Source organism: Gekko japonicus, unplaced genomic scaffold (genome assembly GCF_001447785.1).
Source record: "Gekko japonicus isolate JY-2015 unplaced genomic scaffold, Gekko_japonicus_V1.1 scaffold4681, whole genome shotgun sequence".
In the NCBI taxonomy this organism is placed as follows: domain Eukaryota; kingdom Metazoa; phylum Chordata; class Lepidosauria; order Squamata; family Gekkonidae; genus Gekko; species Gekko japonicus.
The window spans coordinates 8,501-26,385 of record NW_015177154.1 but is presented as its reverse complement, the minus strand read 5'-3'; the positions used below and the strand labels follow the sequence as shown (position 1 = coordinate 26,385).

The following is a 17,885-nucleotide window of genomic DNA, read 5'->3' as shown; positions in this document are numbered from 1 at the left end:
GGCAGCTCTTGTGGCCCTCTGGCCAACGTCCTGGAAGTGCTTCCTTTCAGGTAGTTTCCAACAGCTGTGTTGTTTTGTAGAAGAACAGCTCGAGTCCAGGCCAGGAGCACCTCAGGACTTATGAATGCTGTGGCAACACAATCAAAGAAGGACATTTTTGGACCACAAATTTATAATCACTGTGCTAGTGATTGCACTTTAAAGGCCTTATGTGCATATTTACTTTGTGCCTGGTGATTTTACATTTGAACAATCTGCTTTATGGTCCTCATTGACTCTATACTTTGTATATATTATTGATTGTGTTTATGTAAATATAATTATCTCGCCACTTATGTATGACCTCTGAAGAAGTTTTATTTGCCCGAAACGCGTAAGGTCAACTTTGTAAGCCCTGGATATTGTTATATTTTATATATTGGTTGCAAATGGGCCTCTATATATGTTTTAAAATTGTTATTATTAATAAATACATGTACCTCTTTTTATTTTTTATGGAAAGGTTTTAATATTGGCCCTCCTTTTCACTAACCTTTGTTTGGTTTTGGAGTTTATTGTTAGGTTCAGTGTTTTTTTCCCCTTGGTTTCTGCTTGTTCTGTAGAAGAACAGCTCGAGTCCAGGCCAGGAGCACCTCAGAGACCAAAACAGAAAGCGGAAGAAACTTCAGCCCAGAAAAAACAGGTAACCAAGAAGGTTGACAAAGGGCAATTCTACATCCAGCATTTTTGCTCCACATTTTCTCAGCACTGAGGGAAAGGTGCAGCTCAAAACCATATTCAAATACCTCAGGGCAATGCCGTACTGACTGCAAAGGCACCCCTGAACGGCCATGAATCTATGCAGAAGGTACCATAAAACCCAATGATCAAAGAAAGCAAAAGCGAAATGACATCTAGAGGGTAGTGGGTACCATCAAATCCAATGATCAAAGAAAGTGAAAGCAGCATGCAATGCAGCAGGGGATTAGGTCTGCCAAATCCCCCCGGGGGGCGGATTTCCCCCGCTTTGGAGGTTTGATTTCCACCCCCGTGGAATCGGGCCCCGGGGGAACCCCCACATGCACGCTGGGGGCGGGGCACAGCCATTTGAGCGGAAAACTCAAATGCACGCCGCCAGCCATTATTCTTCTCCCAGTTCAGAAAGGACCAACCCTCATGCTCCACAACCCACAGTGAGCAGACTAGCCATGGACACTCCTCCCAACCAATTAAGTAGCTGCACTGCTCCACCCAAGAGCCTATATAGGCAAAGCTCTACGTGGATATTAGTCATTCAGAGAAACAGAGGCAAACAGCTGGCATGGCAACTTGTCTGCGTTACCCGGGCAAGGTGGTGATTGTGACTGGTGGCACCTCAGGCACCGGTCTGGCCATCGTGCGAGAATTTGGTGAGAATGGGGAGAAGTGGAGATGGAGCAGTGGGCAATGTCTGCCCACAGGGGCCAGTTTCGAGCCTGCCAGAAGGATTTAGGAAGCCTCACTTCCTACATCTCTAATCTGGGATGGAGGGAGATTGGGAGGGAGGGAAATGTCCTCTTTCTGTCCTCAGAGGCATTTTTGTCTGTCCCGCTAACACAAAAAGGACTCATGAAGCAATACCTTCTGGCAGAAATTCTTGCGGACTAGAGGCTTTTCATTTGCCTTTGGCGTCCCATGACTCTTTCTTATGTTATGTTTCTTAGGTTATCAAAAATAATAGGTCTGTGTGTTCCAGAACAGATTCCTTGTGTGGAAAACAGGTTACAAGAACTATCACTACTAGCTGTTGAAGAGATTCTGCGAAGGGGTGGGGTGGGCAGTTCCTGTTTTCATAGCCGGTGCACCTGCTGAATTTCAACCTGTTGTAAAGCTCTTGAAGCAGGCTGCCAGAATACAAGGTGGCCATTCTGACTGATACTAACACTGCAAGCCTGGGGACAGAGGCACTGGGTGTCCCATATTTCTAAAGTAAGTCTGGGTCTCTGGGCTCTGGTGCAACAAGATCTGAGTGCAGAACCACCTCAAAGAGAAGCAAGGTTTCCAGGGTATGTCTGACGTTACATAGTCAGATATCTGACAATTTACAGAGCTTTGTCTCTCGAAAGCTTCTATCCTGGAGATCTTATTACTATTTTTACTTATTGAATTTATAAACTGCCCTTCCCCAGTAACAATACATAAGTTAATCAGTATAAAACCAACAATCAATCACAATTACCAACAAAATTCGTAAAACGATTAACCCTCATTCTTAGATGGCGTTCTGTATGTGGTCGCCTGCCTTCAAGGAGCAGGGTCATGGGCCAGATGAGATGGAGAAACTGTTGCTGTCCTCAGCCGGAAGCCTGGTGGAACATCTGTTTTGCATTCCCTGTGGAGCTGTACAAGGTCCCACGGGGTGCGGATGTCTCCAGGCAGAGAGTTCCACCAGACAGGAGCCAGGGCCAAAAAGGCCCATGGCTGTGTTTGAAGACAGCTGGAGTTGTTGGCCTTTCAGCTGCTCCTGGAATCAAATCTTGTTTTGCTGCAGACCACCACAGCTGCCCCCCTGAAAGGGCCTTCATGGAGGACTTGGGGGGGAGGGATCTTCTGCTCCCATCATCAGAGAGAGTTTGTCCTGGACAAGGAGATCTGCCTGTTGAAGGCTACCCCTCCTGAGATGGAAATCCCTCCTCTGAAGTTTTCTGATGTTCTTTGAGGACCTAAATAGGGGATGGGGGGAGGCAGGAATGGAGTCTTTTAAACATCTAGTGCTGTAGATCTGTGAGTGAGCCAAGCCCCTGAGTTTTGTCTTGTGTTCCTTTCTCTCTTCGCCCTCCAGTTCGCCAGGGAGCCAATGTGGTCTTCTGTTCACGAGCCTCCGGAGGTGAGTCTAGAGCACCTTTTATACTCCCTTCCATCATGGCAGGGTCCCCTTCTTTGTTTTTAAAAGGAACTTGCCACCTTGACAGAGATCTTTCTCGAGGCAGCTTACAAAGTAAAGCTTAATAAAATCTTTATTTTTCTTTCTTTCTTACTCTACTCCTCTGACCTATAGGTTTTAAGTGGTATTTGTTAAACATAGCTGGGAATATGAGGAAGAAAGGAAGAATTCAGGTGTGAGAGGGTTAATACATAAGCTACAAAACAGCTATTGTATGTTGCTCGAATTCTCATGGTCTGAACTAAAAATTTTGCTACAATGAGTAAATTTTCTACTCTCAGATCTGCAAATCTGCTAATAACTTAGGAACTAAAATATCAGCTGAAGACTCTGGCCACTGTAGTATCAGAGGTTTAATCCATTTTTTTTTGTCTTTCATTGTTGTATCGGGGCATTCAAATAAAACATGGCTTATAGATTTGATAACACCCAAGCCACTGCCACAATATTGATTTGAGAAAGGTATACCTAGCATGCGACCTTTGGAGACTGCAGAGGGTCGTGCGTGTAGAATTGAAAGCATAATTGCTTGTCTATTCTTTGGAACTGTTAAGCTGAACAAAGACATAGGGATTGTGAAGCTTGGAGGAATCCCCATATAAAGGGAAGAACAAACCCTCCTAGCTCTGCATATAGTGCTGTTTACGTCTATCCTCATAATTATTTTTTTGATGATTTTACAAGCTGAAGGCTGTCCTAGAGCAGCAGTGATATTTTCTGGAGACAGCATGACATTCAATTTTCCTTCTATTGCTTGTTCCCACACACCGGAGAAATTATCATGCTTCATATAGAACAGGAGGCTGCTGTTCTCTGAAAACAAACTATTTTAAGAGTCATGTTCGGAGTCAAGACCCAGGCTCTAGCTTCGATGGAGTGTTGGCCCACTTCTAATCTGAGGGCAGTGCCTACTACATAATTGGGTATCCCACAGATCTGATGTAAGAACTGTGTCAACGACTGGTCTATAGTTTCATCTGTTCTATGGATCCAGACTGCTGTGCCAGACAATATTTGAGGTATCACCTTGGTGTTGAAAACTGTAATTGCAGCTGGCAGGTGTTGTCCAACTTTTCTATAAAAGAAGCGCTTTATTGCTTCCGCGGAGCAAGCTGCTGATGCCATAACAGCCTTATATTGGGGTCTCCAAGATAAGTAATCATCAAAGGTTACTCCTAGATACTTGAAAGATCTAACCTGCTCCAACTTGTTATCCTCTAATCTCCGTTTGTAGCTAGAATCTCTTCTCTGTTTTGTAAAAACTAAGAGTTTGACGTTACAACATTGATTGTGAGATCATGCTCCCAACAATAGTTTGAGAAAGATCATATTAACCTTCGAAGGCCAATAGGGGATCACAATAAAACTGCATCATCAGCGTAAAGTAATAAACTCCGAGTTTTAGCAGGTGGTATTTGTCTTGTTTAAGGGCAGGTGCTATACCATTTAGATACAAATTAAAGATGCGCGTAGCCATCTGGCATCCCTGCTTAACACCAGATCTCATCGTGAATATCCTCGTAAGTTGTCCTTCTATCTTGCATCTAACCTGGCCAGTTGGATTATCTTATAGAATCTGAATTTTCCATAACAATCTGTGATCAGTTGTGGTTTTCTTGAGTTTTTTCCACAAACGAGTCCTAGGGATTGAATCAAATGCAGATTTCAAGTCCATAAAGGTGACACATAGCTTTCCTCCAGTATAGCAAGTATATTTTTCTGCTAGGTGGTATAGAACAATACAGTGACCTATAGCCGATGCTTCCTGTGTGAAGCCTGCTTGCTCTAAACTTATCACAGATTCAGAATAAACTGAGTCAGTTGGCTTGTAATACAGATGTATATAGTTTACAGATTACAGGAAGTAAACTAATTGGCCCGTAGTTACTCGGGTCTGATCTATCGCTCTTCTTAAAGATAGGGATAATAAGAGCACGCTTCCATGTCACGGGTGACACCCTTCCTCTGTAATAGAATTTACCTTGGTCATGGCAGATCAGTTGTATTTTTGAGATTCATTTTCAAGGCACCACAGCATTTACACTTTCAAGGGGGTTCCCTTCAAAACAGGCAATACCAGATGGGAATGAAATTCTAGGGTCTCAGTGGAAGGAGGGGTCAGGGGCCTCACTATCACCCACATCACCTCTGTAGGTACACAGAGCAGGGGGTTCTTCAAGGAATCCGGTTCCAAGCCATTGACCGCCTTGAAGATGAGAACCAACACTGTGGATGCCAAGAACAGATGTGTAGCCGGTGCAGATCTTTCAGCACAGGGGAAGTAGGATTCCTGTGTCTGGCCCTTTACTCCTTTGCTTCCAGTATCTCCGGTTAGCAAATATGAAGAAAATATGAGATTTAGAGTAGTAGAGTCAGAGATGAAAGTAAGCTGGAGGGATAAGATCATGGCCAGAGCTGCTTCAGGCCCTGCAAGAGAGAACACTGGTAAGAAATTTAAGGTATATTCACCGTTGAGTAGAATGTTCCAAATACAGTGAGAGGAATATGCACATAATGGAAAATGGGATCATCAGACCTTTTTTGGCTGCAGATGATCTGTATACTGGTCAGTCATTAAATTCTTTGTCTTCCTGTGTTCCTGTAGGCAACAGTAGGCTGGACCTGCCTGCCCAAGGAGTTTGTTTCCCCATTTAAAACAGAATGCGTTTGTTTAGTTTGCAGGTCTTTTTGCTTGCCTTCCTCCAGATGGAGAAAACCACCAAAGGGAGAGGAGCAACAGTCTTCAATGCATTTAGCAAACCTGTTTGTGTGTACTTAGAAACTGGGAACAAGTGGAAAGGAAGATAAGGCAGAGGCTGCACAGAAAAGGCAGGGTTAGAAGGTTTGTCTTGCCGGCAACTCTTCTGTTCTTCCCCCTTGCAGCGCAAAATGGACGAGCAATTCAGAGGGACCTGCAGGCTTCTGGGTGCCCTGGGGATGCTTTGTACCAGATCTGTGATGTCCGCAATGAGTCAGACATCAAGGTAGGCTGAAACTGGGTGAAGAGGTGTACTTCTTTGGGGGTTCTTATTCAGCATTTCCAAGAAAGGTCCTTTCATCTTTGAACCCATTAAAACCATTCCCTATATCAGTGGTGGCGAACCTATGGCAAGGGTGCCAGAGGTGGCACTCAGAGCCCTCTCTGTGGGCATGCGTGCCATCGCCCCAGCCAGGCCCAGACCATCATTAAAGTGTCGAATTCTCTGCCAACTAATTTTAAGTAAATGAAAGCATTTGGGATTGCTTTCCTTACTTTGTTTGGATCATCTTAAGTTAATGTATGAGTTGTTTTTTCTAAAATACAACCTCAGTATTCAAGTTAAATTGTCGTGTTGGCACTTTGCGATAAATAAGTGGGTTTTGGGTTGCAGTTTGGGCACTCGGTCTCTAAAATAGGGTTGCCAAATGCTACTTACTTCCTTGGCGGGGGACTCCCTGGGAGCTCCCGGTGTGCGTGTGCACGAAGCGCCCAATTTCTGCCCCCGCTGAATCGGGGCCCGGGGGAAACCCCACCCCCGCTTGCATGTCACCCGGATGTGACGTCGCACGCTGGGGGCGGGGCCACAGCCATTTGAGGGGAAAACATAGAGTTTTCCCCTCAAATGGCTGTGGCCCCGCCCCAGCGTGCGACGTCACATCCGGGTGACATGCAAGCGGGGGTGGGGTTTCCCCCGGGCCCCGATTCAGCGGGGGCAGAAATTGGGCATCGAAAGCGGGGGGAAATCCGCCCCCCGGGGGGATTTGGCAGCCCTACTCTAAAAGGTTCGCCATCACTGCCCTATATCCTAATTCTCAGGTGTCTAAATGGCCATAACACTGTTCTGCTAGGCCTTTCCCCTTGATTTATGCTTATATGCTTATCACCTATGGTGTCATGTGACTCTTCTCTGCATAAGTCCTTGTCCTGGGGTTCCACTTAATGTCTCCATCAGCTTTAAGCTTCAGGTCCTCCTCACTGTCAGAGCAGGCCCTAGAGTCTGAAAACAGGCAAGGCTCAGAAGATGAGCACAAACATTGCCTCCTTGACTCTGGGCTCAGTCAGGCTGGAGGTGTTATAGCAGAGTGCCTATGCAGCAGTCAGGACACTGAACTGAGTAAGAGTAAAGAATGCTTTATTTGTGAAACGAATAAAGTGGATCGGAAACAGAGGATGTTACCCTAGCTGCCTTGCTAGGTGAGAGACAGAGAGTTCTAGACTGTTTCAGAAGGAAAGCCTAAGAAGACTATTCTGCAGATCGACAAAGAGAAGCCCCTTTGTAAAAAAGAAGGCACTTCCTCCTACAGTCCTCTCTAGCTAGAACTTGCTGACCCCTTCAGGGTCTTTCCTTTCATTTCTGTATTCTGACAGGAGGCAGCTCATGGTTCAAAGACCCTCAACAGCCAAATGCCTGAGCAACCCCCTCCCCAGGCTGGATCAGGCCTCGTCCCCCAACCCACACAGGAGCCCTATCCTCCCCCCCAGGCTCCTTTGCTGCCCACCCTTCTCTGTCTTGCTCCCAACACCTGGAACAGGTGACGTCCTGAGCAATGTTCCCTCTAAGCTGTGGAGTCTTGCGAGCAAATATTCTACTTTGTAGCTCCTGGCATCAGAGTTGTGAGCCAGCGATTTGGCTGCTGCATAAATTAATTTGCTCTGGAGCCGTCCTCCCTGAGCGAAGACAAAAATATGTGAGCCAGAGGCTAAAAAACTGTGAGGCAGCTCACACTAACTCAGCTTAGAGGGAACACTGGTCTTGAGTACTGATGGTCGCTTGCAGCTCTGGAATGGCAGCATTCTCGATTCTGTTGTTAATCCTTGCCCTGCCTTAGATGTCTCTTCATCTTTGTTCCTGCAGAGGCTGATTCGGGTCACTTTAGAACGTTACGGATGCCTGGACTGCCTGGTGAACACTGTTGGAACTAGTGAGTTACGTTCAAATTTTTGGGTCCTGGTAAGAATCACTGGGATGTTTGTGTCTGGATGTGAGGTCATTTCCTGTTTATTCATAAGCCAGAACAAACCTGTTCACTCGAGGGTTTGAGGAAGTATAACTTTGCAGGTGGCTGTTTATAAAAAAAACTAAAGACATTACAGTCTCCTAAAAAAGCTACATTTTTATTTCACTTTAAATTATTGTTTTAATGCAAACATACACTCAGTACATACATACAAAAACAAACAAACAAATTCCCCAGTCATTTTACAAGAAATCTTAATAAGCAAATGGGTATATCTTGTCATATATGTTTTCATTCCAAAAAGAAAGGGATAATATCCAATATTTAGTAAATACATCAGGTTCCATAGAATCATTCCCACTAGTCCTTGGATAGAATATTAATCTAGATAATAGTAAAATAAGCCAAATATTGTGTGGCTTATTTGTGTGTCTTGCCTCTGTGAAACCCAACTCCATTTAAAATCTTCTTGCAAACAGGTAATTTCAAAACTATAGATGAAACGTGCGCCCAAGACTTCTACAACCTCATGGAAATTAACACTGTGAGCTGTTTGTTAACATCCAAGGTGAGTGTTTCCAGCTGGCTTCATCTGGAGTTGAAAGTCCACCGGAAAAAACCTGGAAGGGTACTGAGAAGTACAGTGCTCTCTTACCCAAATCAGAACCATGCAGACAGGAACTTGGCTCCACAGCTGGGGACCAGGTTTGCACCCAAAGGGTTCATCCCCGTCATCTCCATTTGCAAGGATTTCTGCCATCTGTGCTGGGACGAGTCTCTGCCAATGGACAATTCTAAGGTGGTCAGACATCAGGCTTAGCACAGTCTGGCCACACCTCTAATTTATCTGGTGTTATTTGTTCCAGAGAGTTTTGTCCAAACACGCCATTCTTATCCTGTCTCACAACGCACTCCTCCCGTGCTCGACTGTTCAGATTACTGCTGCATGGTAACCATGGAGCAGGTGCTTGGGCGGCATCGCTTAAAAAAATTGTTTTCTGGGCATGTGCAGAAGCACTTATTCAAAGCACTGCTCCTTTTTGACAGCTCCATGATCATTGATTCCTATACAACTATATTTCTCCACCAGAAATCACTCCCTTTCCTGCCTGATCTTATTCCCTTTCCCACTCATTTAATGGGGAAGTTTTCCCTTTTTCTCTCCCCATAGAGCTTTCCCACCAGAGCAATGTTATGAAGTGGCTTGGACTGGAGTAAAGTTTCAGGGACAGAATCCTGGCTGCCGATATGGAAGCCTAAATAGGGACTATTTTCCCACCCTAAGAAATAGCAGAAAGGAGGGTTTCCCCCTTGAATGTGTTGCTCAAAAACAACTGCCTCCTGGGGGTTCCCGATCCCAACAAAAATTGTGCATAAATGCACAAGCGGTGCCTCACAATCCACTTATATGCATATCGCTGACTGATTTTTTTAAAGAGTAAAAATGGAAGGTTCAGACTTCCCTTCTAGCTTGAGGCCATTGTGGAGAGTTCCAACATCCAGAAACCAGACAATTCATAAGCCTCGGACTTTGTCTGGTATCATTAAACACCGATTCCGGGATGATGGAAAGGTCTAAGGAGGCACCTGATAGTATAATGGCACAGGCGACATGGTTATTATCAGATACAAATGATTCTGTTACTCTTTTCTGTGGCAAAAATTTTAGGGGCAATAATTAAACAGAAGAAGAAGAAGATCAAGTAAGGCTATAGCTATAAGAGCAGTGAGAGACAGAGAGAGAGACAGAGAGAGAGGGAGACAGACAGACAGAGAGAGACAGAGACACTGGCGACTGGGAAACAGGATACAATGTGTCTGATGGTGCATTTTACGTAAATCCAGAAGGGAACAGGTACAACTTCAGATCAAACAGCTCGTCTGTTCACAGCCTAAACCTTGGCAGCTTTATACGTTTCTGGCTTGAGAACACTGTTTCTGTTTCTCTTTTGTGTCCAGTATGCACTGCCCTACTTACGGGAAACGAAAGGAAACATCATCAACATTGCCAGTATTTTTGGTGTCATTGGGGCGAAGCATAGTGTGTCATATGCAGCAAGCAAGGTAATCCTGATCCAAGGACAGAATCCTTTTTTGTTTTAATGCTTCTGCTCTTGAGCCTTTAAAAGCAGCTCGTCTGGCAGATGAAGGTCTGCACAGCATGTAGGTGGCCGGTGATACTCTCCGTGCTTTGAAAAACTCCACCTGCGGGATCTTGTAGACGATGAAGGTCTGCACAGCATGTAGGTGGCCAGTGATAGTGTCTCTACTCTCCGTGCTTTGAAAAACTCCACTTGCGGGATCTTGTAGATCAGGTTGCTCCTAAAGGCACGGGAGGAGGCTGGGTTGTTATTCTTTCAGGTCAGTTATTAATTTTCATAGATGAGTCTAAAACCAGCCTGTAACCAGTGAAGGTTTCATGGAACGTTCATTTGCTTTCTTCTCATTATCATCCTGCATATTTCTCCCTTACATGAGGACCCCAAGTAAGTTTGCCATCCACCTAGAGAAAATGAAAAGCCCTCTCCCATAAACAGAGGCTTCACAGGAATGTTAAAGGTGACTGGTAGGGTTGTCACCACCCCTGTATATCTGTGGCCCTAGGTTAGATTCTGTAAATGTGATTAGCACTCTCTGTAAGCCGCCCAGAGACCCTTAGGGGTTAGGGCGGGATAACAAATCGAATAAATAAATAAATAAATATATGTACAGGGTTCCCTATATCCTTTTCCTGGGCAAGGGATCAGACTAGGATATCTAGGGCCAAACTGCCCCCCCCCACCGAGGAATGACAGCCTCCCTACCCCTGTTTCTCTTGTCCAGAGGGAAAAGATCTTTTTGGCGGAGGGTGACAACTCAGGTGCTGAAAGTCAACATTCAGGGAACCCATCCTGTCTTCACTATGAGGCTAGACTACTGTAAGGCACTGTGCATTGCTTTTTCCTGTATTGTGTCTTCGCCGAGGATTGCTGAAAGGCCTTGAGAATAATCGCTTGTCTTTTAATAGAAGTTAGGCGGCATTATTTATTCCCATTGTAGGCATTATTTATGTCCATAACAAAAAAATCTTTAATGCATATCAGGCTGTGACAGGAGGAGGCCAAGCCATTTCTGATCAATTGTGCATTTCTCTTCCAGGCTGCTATCATTGGAATGACCAAAGCCCTGGCCATCGATGAGAGCAAATATGGAGTCCGAGTCAACAGGTAAAAATAATTAGTATCCATACAGAACCTTTGATATGTAGTGTCCCTTGCAGAATACTCTCAGGAACGAAAGACAGGTCCTCCGTACCTCAACGCCTGGAGCTTACAAACAAAGTTTTTGCTAAAACAAGTAAAGAGATACTAGAGGGAGAACATAATACTAACAGGGAACTGGCGCTGTAAGAGTCTAATATCCTGACAAATGGGCTAGGTTACTTTACTGGAGAAGGTATAACTGGTTTCCACACAGAAACACAAAAAATGGACGAGGCACAAAATATATCTTCTTGAATTCAAATGTAGGAAATGAATCCCATTATTTTCAAATCTACTGGAATAATATGGTTTTCCTTAAGGCCGTGCATTGGAAGTATCTTTAAATATAATAGTGCACATCAGCATTTGTGATACCACTAGGGTGGCCACCAGCTCTGGACTGGGAAATACCTGGAGATTTTGGGGGTGGAGTCTGAGGAGGGACCTCAGTAGCGCAGCAGGAACCTGATTCGTCTCCGTCTTTGGCCTCCCGCTGCTGACAGCCCTGTCCTTATGGTCAGTAGCCAACTCTGCCTAGAAGATCCTATATGAGTGTCACTATGGAGTTAGTTCTCACATTAGTTTGGTGTAGTGGTTTGGAGTGCTGTCTCTAATCTGGGAGAACCGGGTTTGATTCCCCACTCCTCCACTTGCACCTGCTGGATGACCTTGGGCAAACTGTAGTTCTGATAAGAGCTGTTCTTGAAAAAGAGCAGTTTCTGTCAGAGCTCTCTCGGCCCCGCCTAACTCACAGGGTGTCTGTTGTGGGGAGGGGAAGGGAAAGAAGTTTGTAAGCCACTCTGAGACTCCTTTGGGTAGTGAAGGGCGGGGTATAAATCCAATTTCTTCTCCTTCTCTTCTCAGTATTGCTTTAAAATTCAAAATGTTTCTAATTTTCTGATTTTATGCTCTTTTATGGCTACTGTCACGATCCTTTGCGACCTTGTAACCCGCCCTGAGCCCGCTCACGGAGAGGGTGGGATATAAATTTACGAGAGTAAATAAATAAATAAATAAATAAATAAGCAGCCATTTTCTTCAGGGGGACTGATCCTGGTCATCTGGAGATCAAGTGTAACAGTGGGAGATCTCCAGGTGCCAACTGGACATTGGCCACCCTAGATACCAAAACCAGTGCACCTGCAGATAGAGAAGGTAGTGGTGTCTCCTTATTAATGGATCTCCCCCAGGTATGTGGAAAAGTAAAAGCTTTGTCAAGTAACTAGAAGAAAAATAAGACACTGAGGGGAAAAGCCATCTTGAAAGAGAACCCAATCTGCTCCGGGAAGCCCAGAATGTCGGTTAGAGCCAGTTAGAGTCGGTTAAGGAAGAAAATGGGGCACGGGGAGAAGTTGTCAACCTTAAGTCCTTCCCCTAAGAGCTTACAGAATCTTGGAGGAGGAGATTTGGTGAGGGAGATATTACTTTCAAGTTGTACAGCCCCCCGGTGATTCCTTGCAGGCCCTCAGCTTCTGCCACTAACCCTCAGGTCCTTTTAAAAATAGATTTAAAAATGGATTTTTTTGCTACTCCTTTTTCTTCTCATTTTTATTGTGCGATGCAGTGCCCTGTGGGCTGAAATATCAGAACCTGCATTTCATGCTGTATTTTCCTGGGATGTATAAATGAATAGTCATGCCAAGGATTGTGGGGTGAATCAGTTTGTTATGTCTTGGAATTTGATATTTTTCTAGTGATAATAAGAAAGACACTTCTTCAGAACTCATTCACTAGGGGACATATTTCTTGATGCTTCATGGTACCCCTGCCCCTTTTTAATTTCCAAACATTTTCAATCCTAGCATCTCACCAGGATATATCTGGACTACTTTGATGAAAAAGTTTATAAATCAGTCACGGAATCCAGAAGCGGCAATGGAGGAAGCCACCCATACTTCGGCAAGTGTGCTGTAGGGGAACAGGAATGGTGCTTCTGTAGATGAATGGTTCTCCTTAAGGTTGCCATTTTCTAGGCGGAGCCTGAAGTTCTTCCTGAATGACAACTCTATGTTCACTATGTTGGAGAACTTCTGGCCAGTCTCCAATCTTCCATACTTGATCAAGGTGTTTGGGCAGGTGGATTTTCTTCAGGTCATGATTTGGAACAGAGACTACTTTCGCTGAATCATTTCAAACTGGCTTCAGGTCAGGATTTGGAACAGAGACTGCTTTGGCTGCCTTGGTTGACGACCTCTATCAAGTAACAGACAGGTGGAATGTCCTCCTGAATCATTCAGCTCTTTTTCTATGAAACGACCCCTGCTATCAAGTAACAGACAGGTGGCATGTCCTCCTGAATCATTCAACAGTCTTCAGTACTATCAATCATAGTTTCCTACTGAGCTCCCTGTAAGCACTAAGACTTGGAGAGTCCATATTATGGGAGTTCTAGTACTAGTCCAGGGAGGAGGGGGTCAGTCTCAGAAGGTGGGGATTTTTACCCAGTCCCATGACCATTGGCCTGTGGGGTTCCAGAGACCTCAATCGTATCCCCCATGCTGTGCCGGGACAGGTAATAAGGAAGTTAGAGCTGCGGTATTATCAATATGGGGATGATATCCAGCACTACCTTTCTTTCTGACCTAATTCTGAAGATGCTGTTGATCTTCTGAACCAGTGCTTGGAATTTGTAATGGGCTGGATGAGGGTGAACAAGCTGAAAGTTAATCCTGACAAGACAGAGGTTCTCTGGGTTAGTAGAAAGGTAGACCAGTGCCTTCAGATCTCTCCTGTCTTGGAGGGGGCTATTCTCCCCTTGAAAAGCCAGTTTCACAGCTTGGGAGTGCTACTCAACACAGCAGTCACTTTCAAAAACTAGGCAACCGAGGTGGTTCAGGGTGCTTTTCCTGGCTTTGGCAGGTGCATTAGCTGCATCTTTTGCTGGTTCAGTCAGCTCTTAGCCACAATGATGCATGCCTTCATTACATGTACTCTGGGCTCGGCTCGGGGCAGAGTGTCCAGAAGCTCCAGCTAGTGCAGGACAAAGTGGGAAGACTTCTGGTTGGGACCAGGATCCGGATCATGACATCCCAATACTACAGCATTTACACTGTCTACCAGTCCTCTGCCAAGCCCAGTTCAAAGTGTTGTTTTTGAGCTTCAAAGCTCTTCTGGCTTGCGACTGGAGAATCTCCTTCCATATGTTCCTGCCTGGGAATCAAGATCACAGGGAGAGGCTCTCCTTACTGTCCCATCAATCAAAGGAGCTCCACTGGTGTGTACACAAGACAGGGCCTTTTCAGTGGCAGCCCCACAATTCTAGAATAACCTCCTCCCCAGGGAGGTGTGCCCGGCCCCCTCACTCTCAGTCTTTAGGAGGTATTTGGAGACTGCATTTGATTATGTTACTTGCAGGCCTAAAATGTGATTTTTGATTTTCTGAGGGTTTTTTGTATTCTATGTATTCTATATTATGTATTTTGTCTATATCGTAAGCAGGCCCATAGCCAGGAATGGGGGGGGGCTTTTAAATGTTTAAGGGGGCTTCAACCAAAAGAATTTGGGGTTTGTGTGCAAAATGCATGGAGAAGAAATCTGGTCGGATCGGGACCAAGGTGTGGGGAGAAGAGTGACTTCAGCTTCCCTCCCTGCACCATTTTTCGAACCTAAAATATATCCAGGGGGCACACTTTGCCCTGTTGGGAGCCTGGACCAAATAGACTCTTCTTCTTACTAAGAAGAAGATCACCGTGCTTTCAGTGAGACTCCCTTGTAAGTAAATGTATCGGATCGGAAGCTGCAATCCCAAGTAGTCAGGAGCCTAGGAAAGTGAGTTTTTGGATCCTTGACTGACAGGATTCAGATCTAATGGGGGGGGGAGAAAACTGAGGACACTAATGAGGCTTGGGGAGGAGAACAAGGTGGAGAGAGCGTAAAAGTGAAGGTTATTCTGGGAGGGTGATTTAGCAGTAACGGAATGTGAAAATAGAAAACAGAATTACCTCTTCCCCGGCATGAGATTGAACAATACTTGCCCCAGCTACAGCTCACGGGCACAAACATAACCGGTCATGTCTATCAGTAGACCGACAGAAATGGGGCATGATCTAGTCAAAGGTCCATTCTGCGTTGCCTTTTCCCTTCGTTGTTTAAGCAAACCCAGGTTGGAACAGAAATTCCCCTCTGCACTCCATGCTGCTTTCACTTCATTTGATCATCGGGTTTTTATGGTACCCTCCAGACGGCATGCCAGTTTCAGTTCCCTTGATAATCGGGTTTTAATGGTACCTCTGCATAGATTTATGGCCGTTTTATGACCGTTCATGGGTGACTCTGCAGTCAGTACGGTGTTGGCCCCCGGGGTATTTGAATGTGGTTTTGAGCTGCATCTTTCCCCGTTCCAGTGTGGGTTTGGTAAAACAACGGAGCGAAGGCTAGATGCAGAATGGGCCAAAGTTGATCACTTTAATGCAGATGCTTCTCATGAGTGGGACTTTAAAAGGCTCCATAGGAAGAACTGAGCCCAGCAGGGAAGAGGAATCTGGACTGTTCCTGTAGTTCAAAATGATGCCTGAACCGAATTGCTGGTGGCGTTTCCCCCTCCTTACGCTCTCAGCACGCGGCTGTAAAAAATGCATGAAGCAGTGGCACTCCCACATGCGCAGAAAAACCACCGAGCTTCCTGAGTGATTGGACAGGGGGGACCTGGCAGCTGCTTATCATCAGGGTTTCCCCAGGCTGTGCTCAGTTGTGCAACTTCTTTCCAGTGGGGCTAGTCAGGGCTGTACTTGGCACGCGGCTCGGTGCAGAAGCGCACACCTTAAAATGGTGTGTTTTTTAAAAGTTTTTAAAAACATTTTTAGGGGGATAGTCTTGTGGGGCTGTCCCTTTAAGGAAGGGGGCTGAGTCCAGGAAAGCCCCACCGTAGCTACGGGCCTGATGGTAAGCCATCGAGCACCATAAGGAAGAAAGGTGGCTAATGAAAGTTTTAAATGAATGAATATTCTCCAGATGACAGTCCCCGGGGGAAAAGAGCATCTCTGGTGGGTAGGGTTGCCAAATCATTTTCGTGCGCGCGCGGCACCCGGAAGGGATATCACACGCTGGGGGCGGGGCCATGCCATTTTAGGGGGAAACTCTTTGTTTTCCCTTCAAATGGCGTGGCCCCGCCCCCAGCATGCGACATCACTTCCAGGTGCCGCACACACGGGGATGGGTTTTCCCCCGGGCCCCGATTCCGCGGGAGTCGAAATCGGGGCTCAAAGGCGGGGGAAATTCCGCCCCCCGGGGTCATTTGGCAGCCCTACTGGTGGGTAGGAGAAACCGAAGTCCTAGAGTGGCTGCAGAGGGTGGATACTTGTAGACTTCCATTTCTCCTATGGAAGAACGCGCAAGGCTCTTTTTGTAGCAGGAACTCCTTTGCATATTAGGCCACACACCCCTAATATAACCAATCCTCCAAGAGCTTACAGAGCTCTTCTTACAGGGGCTACTTTAAGCTCTTGGAGGATTGGCTACATTAGGGGGGGTGTCGCCTAATATGCAAAGGAGCTCCTGCTACAAAAAGAGCCCTGCAACTCTGCCGGGTCCCCTCCCCTCCCCAAACTTTCCCTTCCCCAGGCACTGCTTCTACATCTCCGAAGCTGGGATTGGCAACCCAACGTCTACCACATCTAACATGGTAACAATAAGAAAGGCTGTGCATACAAAAATTGAAAGTTCCAATTCTGCACCCAGGAAGTCCTGCCCCAACCAGGTTCAGCTTCTGAGACCTCATGATCTTACCTTACATGCAGTGAGTGCAGAATTCTAAATGGATCTCTCTTCTTTTCCACATTTACAGCTTTTGGGACATTTCGGGGCCCCAGAAGAAGTGGCATTGGCTGCCCTGTACCTTGCCGCAGAGGGTACTTTCTGCACTGGTTTAAACCTTCTGCTCACTGGCGGAGCTGAAGTCGGCTTTGGGGTGAAGGACCGGATGTATCTTCAGTCTGGCTCAAGTGTGGGTGGGAACTCACAGGGTTTCTCCAGCAAGCACTACAACTGAAAAGGGGAGAGGAAATATAAGCTAAGACGACAGGTGTCATTGATTCAAAATCATCCTTCCAAGAAGAGCTCCACAAAGGTGTTGTAGCAAAAGAAAACAAAGCAAGAGACAGTTAGTGTTGGAAGTTCGACCACTCAGTAGTGAAACTCAATGGAGGCCCTTGGGCCAACCTAAGCTGCCACACAGGATGTTGTGAGCAGAAAGAGGAAAGCCATGTGTGTCACCTTAGGCTTTTTTTAAAAAAAAGAAAGGCAGAATCCAAAAAGTCCCTTTAGACATGACCAGTTCAGATAGGCCATATTGATAAAGAAGACTCCTGTTCTTAATTCTTGCAGGTAGGGTTGATCCTTTGAAACTGGTCTCTCGCTGGCAAAGTTCCCTCTAAGCTGCGCTAGGGGGTGCTGGCTCACAAAATTTTAGCCAGCAGTGCAGGTATTTTTGCCTCAGCCCACTAGTGAACTGAGAAGGCATTTCCCCCCTTCATTGGAAACAATGGAGAATGGGGGCACCTCCTGGAGTCCATAGAATTGGACCCCGTGGTGAGGAGAGGCACCAGCATACATGCTGTAGATTTGGTGCCTCTACCTCAAAAACAGCCCCCCCCTGAGCACCAGGTACCCCCAGACTTATTCTCCAATATAGCTTAAGGGGCCCATTGACTATAATGATCCCCATAGGCTACAATGGAACTGGGGGGAAAAATCATTTTTTTCACGTCCCTATTATGCTTTCCAGTATGATTTGTAAGCTGCCTTGAGTCACAAGGAAAAGTGGGATATAAATATTGGAATAAATAAGTCATTTGGGCAGGCTGATA

General features: G+C 45.8%; 1 protein-coding gene across 1 annotated transcript; it reads left to right on the top strand.

Annotated features, from left to right (window-relative positions):
- The first annotated feature begins 1,290 nt into the window (after nucleotides 1–1,290).
- Nucleotides 1,291–17,223, top strand: LOC107124847 (17-beta-hydroxysteroid dehydrogenase 14-like). The gene is made up of 9 exons (XM_015428349.1): nucleotides 1,291–1,388; nucleotides 2,801–2,845; nucleotides 5,786–5,886; nucleotides 7,738–7,804; nucleotides 8,320–8,408; nucleotides 9,800–9,904; nucleotides 10,979–11,046; nucleotides 12,885–12,981; nucleotides 16,865–17,223. The coding sequence occupies exons 1-9, from the start codon at nucleotides 1,301–1,303 to the stop codon at nucleotides 17,066–17,068; spliced, it is 864 nt and encodes a 287-aa protein (XP_015283835.1). The 5' UTR covers nucleotides 1,291–1,300; the 3' UTR covers nucleotides 17,069–17,223.
- Nucleotides 17,224–17,885: the final 662 nt, after the last annotated feature.